The following is a 9,548-nucleotide window of genomic DNA, read 5'->3' on the forward strand; positions in this document are numbered from 1 at the left end:
CTGTTCTGCAGGACTACAGTTCGAATCGAGCGGTAGGAAGTACAGATCGGAGGTCATTATTACGTCCCGCCGCACAGATCAAACATATCATCCCCAGGAAACGCTCACAGCAACATCGCCTCTCATCCCCGACCGCCTACTCGTATGAGAACATGTTATCTCATACAAATGACTCCTCTAACTTCCACATTCAACAACATTCCTAGCTTGAGTGGTGTAATGGTAACATGGTACCTTCCCAAGGTACCGCCCCGGGTTCGATTCCCGGCTCTGGCACGTGCTTTTTGCTTTCCTTGTAGCTTTCCTTTGGTAGCTATATATTTGAGCAATAAAATCGTTGCGATTGTTTTGTCCACGAACCTGGCAGTTGTTCAGTCTCGTTTGCAATTGTGCGCGGGTCAGGTTTCCGATGGCAGCACGGTTATAATAACCGTGGGAACTATGGCTACACGGCGCTGACCTCGCTCTCATGACATCGAAATGTCGACAATTCCTACGATGTATACCCAGGCATGCGATTGATGTCAACCATCCAAGGGCTGATCGCTCAACCTTTCGAGTGCTTGATGGGACCCCCGTGAAGAGCCCGACATCTCCCCGTCGAAGAAAGAATGTCGGGAGCGGAGGACTGGGGAAGAGGTTTGCGGCGGCGCATGGGGAGGGGGATGGAGGGGCAGGGGAGTATTTTAATTTTACGATGACGCCGTTTCCACGACCTACATGGCAGGTATTCTCCCTCCGGAGGAGGAGGAGGATGGGATTGTGCTGACGATGGTTAACGCCGTTGGAGAGAGGGGCGAGGAGAGGTGTGAGTTGTTTGTGTTGGATGCGAGGCGATGGGAGGAGATTGGGAGTGCGTGTTTGGGGGGATGGCATGCGAAGAGTGTTCATGGGAGTTTTGTTGATGCGAATTGAGTTGGGGTTTCGGTGACACGATCTCTGGACAGCGCTTTTAGGACCGAAGATGCCAGCATTCCATCGGACGCATGAACATACCTGCACCTCGCTTCACGTCGGCATCTGCCTCGTCGGAAATTGCGACAAAGAGCTACCTCTCGCAGGATCTCCCCCGGCTCTTGACGCCGCAGACTGAGCTGGCAGGATTGGCCGCGGTACGTGTTTATTCTCGGACGACGGCGCTGGCGGGTCCAGAGCGTTTTGAGAATCTACATACCGGTAGACGGAGAGCTGCTTCAAAACAAAGTCGGCCCGCGATATCACAAAGGACAAGACTTTATCACCACGTGATCCCGGGATATCGATATCGATACAAGTTGACACTGTAATGACCAGCACGTGCAAGAAAACAGCTACCAAGGTATACCGAACGCTAAATCCTGCACAAATCCAAAAAGCTCTCCTCAACCATGACCAGCAGTACTAATGGTTCAGACATGCGCAAAGCGACAACTCTGACCATACCTACACCCCCCCTTCCTCCAAAAACTACACTCCTTCACCCCTCCTCCTCCCGCTCCTCCTCCTCCTCCTGCACCAAACGCACCTCCACCACCGCCACCCATCGACATCCCCCCCAACCCCACACTCAACTCATCCTCCAAATCATTGGCTCCCATCCCAGCCTTAAGCGCATCCAAAAACTCGGCCGCGTCTGGGTCTGTGGGTTGGATTCCGTACTCCGCCAACATACCCACCTCGACCGCCGAGAAGCCATTCGCCCCTTGAGAGTGGGAGCCGTAAGCTTCGTAGGCTGCTTCGTCAAAGTCGAAATCGGGTTCGTTGAACTCTTGTACAGGGGTGTATGCTGAGTGTAAATGCGAGTGAGAAGAGGGGGTAGGGTTCGAGGATTCAGCGGCTTGTGCTTGTGCTTGCCCGGCGCGGACGGCGAGGAGGAAGGCGTGGGCGTTGGGGTTTATTGGGGACATACCGAATTCTTCGAGGTCGCGGAGGTCAGCAGATGTAAACTCTGCACTAGACTTTGGTGCGGGTGCGGGTGCGGGAGGTGCGACGGTGGTGGTGGCGGGGATGACTGCCTGCATTGCTGCTGGAGGCGGCGGGGGCATCGCAGTCGCAGTCGAGGTCGCAGCAGCCGGGCCATCGACGTGCGCAAACTGACACGAACTCCCATTCCGACAAGCTCCCTTCTTGTAGAACGTGCACTCCCTCACACCTCCGTGCCCTCGTCCTTGTCCTCCGCCCCCGACGGCTCCAAAGGAAGGAGGTTGAGCAACCTGACTGGCTCCTCCGTGGCTGAATCGACAGCTTGAACCATTTCTACAGGCGCCTTTGGCGAAGAAGAGGCATGGCGGTGCTGATTGAGTTGACATTGTGACTGCGGGGATTGGTTGTTTAGGGGGTTGGTGGTGTGAGCTGGACGCGAGGTACGGTACGGTGTCGGTGTTTTGTGCCTGTCTTGTGCCTGGGACAACCTTACCGGGGGAGAGCGGGCACATGACAGGAAAGATTTCGATTCAGCTGTCGTAATCGCGATTGTCGCATCGCTTACCGGCACCTCCAGAGTCATGCGGTTGCTTGAGCGGGGGACTTTCACATGAACCCGAATTCCGTGAGATCCGAAAGTCAAAGGCGAAAACAGTCCGGATCCCATAAGGTTCAAAACCCTCCGATTCTCGATCCGGTTTGAATTTGGCTGTAATTGAGCATATCCAAGTACCAAAGCAGACTTGCGAGTAGATCCATCTCGTAATCACCCAACCCCACCGTAGCCCCGCGGCCGATTTCTGCGTCGTCCGAGACACAGGTAAACTCAGCATGGCACCTTATACGTAAGAGGCAACCCCATGGAGCCGGAACTTTAAGGGGGTTCGAGTTCCATGTCGTCTTCGTATACGCACTTCATAGAACGGGGGCCGGGTGCGGGTGCGGCTCAAGAAAACGAATGACACGACGACGTGGTGCATGAACGTTAACTTACACACATTTCGGTAATGTAATGTACGTTAGGTAGACCATGGATCTGGAGACGTGTTGAGGTCATATGACATCGATTGCGATTGCGTGTCACAGCCGCAGCGGCCGGGATCGGTGCGTTTATCTACTGTGTTGGGTATATACTGGTCTTGTTTCCCGACGTACCCTGAACCCTCCAAGGCATATATCCCGACATTTGTGACGGTTCAGACGGACAATCGGACAATCGGATCAGAGGAGCTCAAGGTTCGTTTTCGTTCATGCTATGTCGTCGTTCCCAACTCCAATCCCACCTCCCCGTCCACCACCGCGAAAGGTCGATCCGATCCACCGACGACGAACGGCGGAAGCCTGCGATCGGTGTAAACGTCGCAAAACAAAGGTATCCTCTCCTCTCCTCTCGTCTCTTTTCCTCTCCAATTGGCTGATTGTATGCGCGCTCATAGTGCGACGGCTCCCAACCCTGCGTACAATGCCAATCACAAAACGCCGAATGCGTATATACCGGTTCCTCACGCTCTCGTCAAGGTCGTGGTGGTTCGACGTCTGAGTCGCCTGTGTCTACGCCTGGGACTTCGGCGGGTGCGTCGGCGAGTGCGTCGGCGACTATGTCGTCTTCGGCGTCGGGGAGTGGTGCTGGGAGGCCGACGTCGAGTGGACGTCCGCACCCGTTTTATGGGACGGCACCGCCTGAGGCGCAAGGACAAGGGCAATCGGCGCCGGCGCCTCCGCAGAGGCCGTTGGTTGGACCGGGTGGGATGATGCCCATTGGAGGGGATATTGATCCTTTGGCGAGGTCGAGTTCGTTTTTCGGTGGTGGTGGTCAGCAAGGAGGACAGTCAGGAAGCGGTGGTGGTGGGGGAGGAGGAATGATACCGGGGTTGAGTCCGTGGGGGAGGAGTGTGTTGCCTCTCGAGTTGACCTTTCCGCAGATGGGGCAACAGCAGCAACAGCAAGACACGCGGTTTGAGAGGTTCATGAGGACGGAGAGATCGGAGGAGGAGCAGATGCCTGATGTGCCGGAGGTACAGGGTGATGAGACCCGACCGAGGGCGGCTATGGCGAACGAACCGAAGGAGTTTTTTCCTGCGGCGACTCGAGAGCATTCTCGGACTGAAGCCGAGGGTGAGGAAGAACAGGGAGGAGAAGGAGAAGGAACAGGCGTCCGCGAAACACAGCAAAAGGAGGGAGAGGTCGAGAATCTGGTCAATGTCACCTCCCGTCTCGTCCTCGACTCCAAAGGGAAAGCCCGGTTCCTCGGTGAATCATCACCCCTAGCATTCCTCGGCTCCGTCCGTAAGGATGTGGAGAGACGGTATGGACCTTCTTCCTTCACCCGCGACACAGCACAAAACGTCATCTCGGACGGTGTGAGCCTCCCTGGTCGTCCAATCCCCTTCCAAGCTCAACTTCCTTCGCGGCAAGTCGCCGACGTCCTCGTCGAGGCGTTCTTCAAGCATGTTCACAATTTGCAGCCAGTATTTAGTCGTGATGGGTTCTGGAAGAAGTATGAAGACATGTGGAAGGATCCGAACAGTATGGGACGCGTGTGGTTTTGTCATATGAATCTGATATTGGCGTTGGGATGTTTGTTTAAGGATCCCACGCCCGGATTAGATGCCGACGGGATTAAAGAGGAGGGGAAGCAGACTGCGGAGCGGGCTGTGTTGTTCTACGAGACGGCTCGGACATTGATGGATGAGGTCTACGAAAGTGGAGAGTTTCATTGCGTACAGGCGAGTATACTGGCTGCTCTTTATCTTATTACCGCGGGACAGAGGAATGGATGTTGGACTTTTGTCGGGATCGCGATTAGGGTTGCGCAAGGGTTTGGATTACATCGGAAGGCTGGGTCAGAGAGTTTACAGGATGATGGGATTGATGGTGCGAACCCGGAGATGAGGAAGAGGGTTTGGTGGACGTTGTATGCGTTGGAGACATACATCGCTTCCACACTCGGGAGACCCATCGCGATTCGGTATGAGGATTGTGATGTGGAATGGCCCGTCGTTCCGGAAAGTCCGAATGGAGACGCGATTGAGCCGGAGCCTTTACGTTCGTTGTTTATCTTGCATACGGCAAAGTTGGCGACGGTCGTTAGTGAGATTATGAGGAGAGTGTATCCGGCGAGGCATACGGAGAGTATGATGGATGTTATCAAGGATATTGCGGGGCATATACGCAAGTACTCGACTGAGTTACCGGAGGAGTTGAGGCCGGTTAATCATCGGTGTGGCGGTGTCAGGGAGGAGGATATGCCCATGCGGATGGTTTGTCAGCTCCAGCTCGAGAGGTTCTGGGCAATCATGTTACTTACGCGACCCGCGTTCTTCCGCTATGTTGGTGAAGGAGGGAAGAGGGCTGAATTGAAGGAGTACGCGCATAGCTGCGTCTTCGTCGCTCGAAAGTACATCGAGTTAGCGTGGGACCAACATGCCCGCGACCTCATCCACCGCCGCCAATTCTACATCGTCCAAGTCCTCTTCGCAGCTTCCGTCATAACCCTCTTCGACCTTTCCGTCCGCATCATCCGCTGCCCTGAAGCCGAAGCGGAGAGCATCCTCGCGATCGTGGATCGAGCGACGGGGTTAATGAGGTATTGTGGAGAGTGGGATGTGATTGCGTGGAAGGCTTTGGGGATTGTGGAGAGGTTTCGGGATGCCCTGGTTGCGATTCGGGCGAGGAAGAGGGGGAGGCCGGGGAGTAGTGAGAGTTCTGGATCGGGGAGTTCGGAGCAGAAGAGGAAGGGCACTGGACCGCCGGAGAAGACGCAGAAGGGCGGGACGGGACCAGGAGGCAGTGGAGGACCTGCGGAGACTGCGCAGTGGCAGCAGAGGTTTCCTGAGGCGGCTGCTGGCAGTGATACCGGTGGAAATGGCAACGCGGGCGAGCACCGACGATGGAGATCTCGTGAAGCTCCCCACAGTCCGAGATCACACCGTCACTACACGTACACCCATCGTCAAGAACCCAGCACCGGATCCAACGCCTCAGCGTACACAACCACTTCCACCGCCTCCACTAGGTCTTCTGCATCCGCGTCCACCACCGGTAGGGCCGCGGGTAATGGTACTGCGTCGATCGCACCGTGGGATAAGAAGCATGGGGTGAATTTACAGTATGCGAGCCATGCGTGGAATAGCCCAGAGCTCGAACCTTACCTTCACTTACCCACGACTATCAATAACGATAACCCGGAAGTAGCCTTAAGCGTGGGGTCGTCGGGACCGGAAACGGGGACGGCTGTGTCTCCACAGACTTTGCCGGAGATATTGGCTGCTCTTAACCTTACGACGTGGTTTCCTGAGTTGCATGGGATGGAATACGATCGGATCTATGCCCGTTATAATGATCGCGATCCCAACCTCCAGAGGATGCAAGGAGGTTGGGAGGGGGATGTGGATGTGGACATGGAGATGGACATGGAGGAGAGCGAGGCAGAGGAGCGGGAAAGGGCTAGGGAGGTTGAGGTGTTTCATCGGATGATGGAGGAGTTTGAAAGGGGGGAGGGGCCGAGGGGGCAAGGAGGGGAAGAAGGAGTTGGTATGGGAGTGGGAATTGGGTCTGAGTTTCAGGGGCCGTTGGGGTTGGCGCAGAGTTTGGGTTGGGCTTAGGCTTGGGTAAAGGGGAGTATGGTGTTTGGCTTTGCTTGTGGTGGGGATACCGGTGATTGCTCCAGCTACAGGGCATCATCCTACATTCATTGCGAAGGGTACACGAACAAAACATTTGAACTCGCAATGAAGATCGACATTTGAAATCCCATCAATCTTGCGTAAAGAGGATCGCTGCCAACGTAAGCCAAGGATCGACATCAGCGTTCTACCCAATCCGCTTGCGCTTACCTGACGAGAGGACTCGTACCGGAGTGTTTAGGATGTGTTGTACTTGCTGTTTGATGACGAGAAAAATGTGATTGCCTAAAGAGCTGAAACTATGGTACACACCAGTAGTAGCTGATCATGACCGCTTGACGGCGCATGGACGTTAACTCTCTCGCCTTGGCCATGAAGCTGAAGGCCCGTTGGACCGTTACCCTTAGCCGGTACCTGCCAGTTGCTCTCACCGACGTTCTTGCTCATGATCACCGGCCGCGCCGCGGTCATTACGATTCCCAAGTCGCACGCAACCCCATGGCCAATTCTAGATCTTCCCAGCCAATCGGTGATTGCGCATTGACTAGCTGGACTTCAGTGTTCTAGGCTCGCTTTCACTGACAGTAAGCTCATCGATATGTGATGCGGTCTGATCGAACACCGGTGGTGACCAAAAACCTCACCTCCACTGACAATGACATGAAAATGGACTCACGCTCAAGGCAGAACCCTGGCGTAACAAATCCACACAACTAATCGAAGACCGCATCAATTCCCTGGCCCCCCCACCTCCTCCCCTTACCTCGCAATCGCGACAATTAGCATCCCAACACAAAGCAACCGCGCGAGGTATTTCGATGATAGGATGAGCTTTAAGCTGTGACAGGGGTTGGAGGCGCATCGGCCGTTGGGGAGTATTATGAGGGCGAGGAGAGGGTTTTATGAGGTTTCGAGTGGGTGAAGGATTAGGGAGAATGTGGGGGTGGTGGGGAGGGCTGACCCGGGGGAGAGGTGCCGGCGTGAGGAGAGGGTGGGAACGGTGGGGAGGGTGTGTGGATGAGTAGGGTTGGGGTGGACCTGTATGATTAAGGGTGATGTTTATCATTGGTCAAATGGCAAGCCTCGACAATATTTTATCTCTGGACTCTGTGTAGGAACAGCATGCCGTGTCGTGGTGTTGTCCTTTAGATCGTCCATGGCACTGGTACCGGCTCCAGTTACCTTGCTTATTTCCTTTTGAAGTAAGCCAAAAATGAGGTATTTGCATTCAAAGGTCCTCATGGTGAATTCGAAATAAATATGACAAATGAGGAAGTTTCAAGCGCGTCCTATGCAAAATACGTATACACATGCCTTGCGATGCCGATCCGTCGCGATCTGCGCAATAAAAGCCAGGTTTTGGAGACTTGGTAACGGAAAACAGGTTTTCGCCGTATGCGGTGTTGTCTTTCCATCTTAAAATCATGCTCTCTGCTTGCCTTGGGCACTGAACCTTTCATAACGTCCCGCGCCGGGCTCACACGCTATAGGCGCTAGCTGGCTATAGCGAGATTCCAAACCTTGTCCGCTCTAATTCCCATCAAGAAAGGGCGCGAACGAAGCCTCTCCTAGTTGCCTACTTTCTGTCTTGGAGATAGAGACGCTCTTTCTGCACACGAACGACGCATCGCTTTGCCTTCTTGGAATAAGGTTTACCGGCTCATATCCGGGCCTGCAAAGTACATGTACAGCTGACCGGTCAATCGCCCAAATCGTCCAATGAGCACAATATGTTCAAGTCGATGACGACTGATGACGATAGTGCGCTTGTCCGGCTGGTCGGGTCAGCTGTTTGGTTGCAAACGTCACCCGATGCCTTGTTCCGTGCGGGGTATCTGAATAGTATAAGGAGGGGCGGCGTCACCTCCCCCCCACTACATCAACCGTACTCCGACCGCCTCGATACCCAGCACGCCAAGGGCTCCCACATCAAAGATGACTAGGTCGAAAGATAACTCAACTGATATGTAAGTCTATACGCTTATGATTCTCGATCGTGCCTGCCCATTGAGCAATCGTACAGTATTCCGTGGTGGCAACAGCGCTCGGTGGACACGGAGGATGACAACTTATTTCTCAGAAGCAATCATTTCATTCCTAACGAAGTAGGAACGCTCTGGGAACATTTCCGCGACCACGGCTGGATCACCTCTTCGGCAGAATGCGTTCGTCGTAGCGTGGAAGATTACACCGGACGTCTCTTGTTATCGCACATTGGCAACGTCAGCGCGAAGCATGAAGTAAGAGTGTCATTGCTGAGATCATACGGGACAGCGAGTATTCTTCAAACACAGGTGTTACCCGGGTTCTGGGGACCTCCACATTGGGAAGGGTCTGTCAAGGGCCTAATGTTAGCCAAGCGTTGCCGTGAGGTGACAGGTCAATGGCGTAACCCCCTAGCGATTGCGTTCTGATTGACCAGACCCTTCGGGGTCAATCGGCTTGTTCTACCGATGTGGTTGAGATCCGGCACCCACAACACCGGGCTCGGGGGCGATTAATGTACATACGGGGGTTAACCCTTTTGTTTGGTCTCTTTTTGATAGTGCTTCCGCCGTTGAGTTCTGGCACTCTTTACCAGAGGAAGCCGTACCACTTACCACGCCCATGACACCACCTACGACACCATCCAAGCCCACGACACCACCCACGACATCCACGACATCCACGACATCCACGACATCCACGACATCCACGACATCCACGACATCCACGACATCCACGACATCCACGACATCCACGACATCCACGACACCAAAAATGCCGAGCCGACCTCGCGAACCTGGCCTTGCCCAATCCACCGCAACAACACTCCGCAAGGTCAAGGTCGACACCCGTGCAGGTGAAAACAAGTTGTTCGGCTATAATATATCAACAGAGGTAAGCCTCGACCTGTCTTGCCGACGGTATTCGACCGATTTTAACACTTGCCAACAGCTGAAGTTGGCCACGATGCAAATTCGCCTTTATCGGACTCGGCCTGACTTCCACACGGATCCCTCCCAGCTAGACGGAAGGACG

At 54.5% G+C, this 9,548-nt stretch overlaps 4 protein-coding genes and 1 non-coding gene across 5 annotated transcripts in view; 4 read left to right on the forward strand and 1 right to left on the reverse strand.

The window, feature by feature from the left end:
- Positions 1-205: 205 nt before the first annotated feature.
- SAICODRAFT_t23 lies at positions 206-276 on the forward strand. The gene has a single exon. It is a non-coding gene; the product is annotated as a tRNA-Gly (tRNA).
- A 434-nt stretch (positions 277-710) lies between these two features.
- On the forward strand, positions 711-1,280 carry SAICODRAFT_28810 (uncharacterized protein). The gene has a single exon (XM_019167239.1). It carries the CDS (start codon positions 721-723, stop codon positions 913-915), a length of 195 nt encoding a protein of 64 aa, XP_019026891.1. The 5' UTR covers positions 711-720; the 3' UTR covers positions 916-1,280.
- Positions 1,281-1,388: 108 nt separating this feature from the next.
- Positions 1,389-2,288, reverse strand: SAICODRAFT_5001 (uncharacterized protein; the record flags this gene model as incomplete). The annotated part of the gene is made up of 1 exon (XM_019168991.1): positions 1,389-2,288. The coding sequence occupies one exon, from the start codon at positions 2,286-2,288 to the stop codon at positions 1,389-1,391; it is 900 nt and encodes a 299-aa protein (XP_019026892.1).
- Positions 2,289-2,864: 576 nt separating this feature from the next.
- On the forward strand, positions 2,865-6,631 carry SAICODRAFT_69103 (uncharacterized protein). The gene is made up of 2 exons (XM_019170449.1): positions 2,865-3,274; positions 3,339-6,631. The coding sequence occupies exons 1-2, from the start codon at positions 3,158-3,160 to the stop codon at positions 6,504-6,506; spliced, it is 3,285 nt and encodes a 1,094-aa protein (XP_019026893.1). The 5' UTR covers positions 2,865-3,157; the 3' UTR covers positions 6,507-6,631.
- Positions 6,632-8,462: 1,831 nt separating this feature from the next.
- SAICODRAFT_23146 (uncharacterized protein) overlaps positions 8,463-9,548 on the forward strand; it is a gene marked incomplete at both ends in the record, with an annotated part of 2,178 nt that continues 1,092 nt past the window's right edge. The window contains 4 exons of the mRNA XM_019166675.1: positions 8,463-8,494; positions 8,551-8,767; positions 8,822-8,894; positions 8,992-9,407. Of these exons, the coding sequence (XP_019026894.1) occupies positions 8,463-8,494; positions 8,551-8,767; positions 8,822-8,894; positions 8,992-9,407 (738 nt within the window). The remainder of the gene's footprint in view (positions 8,495-8,550; positions 8,768-8,821; positions 8,895-8,991; positions 9,408-9,548) is intronic.

Source organism: Saitoella complicata (genome assembly GCF_001661265.1).
Source record: "Saitoella complicata NRRL Y-17804 unplaced genomic scaffold SAICOscaffold_2, whole genome shotgun sequence".
Classification (NCBI taxonomy): Eukaryota; Fungi; Ascomycota; class Saitoellomycetes; order Saitoellales; family Saitoellaceae; genus Saitoella; species Saitoella complicata.

Coding starts and splice junctions, on each gene's coding strand:
- SAICODRAFT_28810 (XM_019167239.1), top strand. CDS start 721: ATGGCAGGTATTCTCCCTCCGGAGGAGGAGGAGGATGGGATTGTGCTG.
- SAICODRAFT_69103 (XM_019170449.1), top strand. CDS start 3,158: ATGTCGTCGTTCCCAACTCCAATCCCACCTCCCCGTCCACCACCGCGA. Junction 3,275..3,338: donor GTAAACGTCGCAAAACAAAG/GTATCCTCTCCT, acceptor GCGCGCTCATAG/TGCGACGGCTCCCAACCCTG.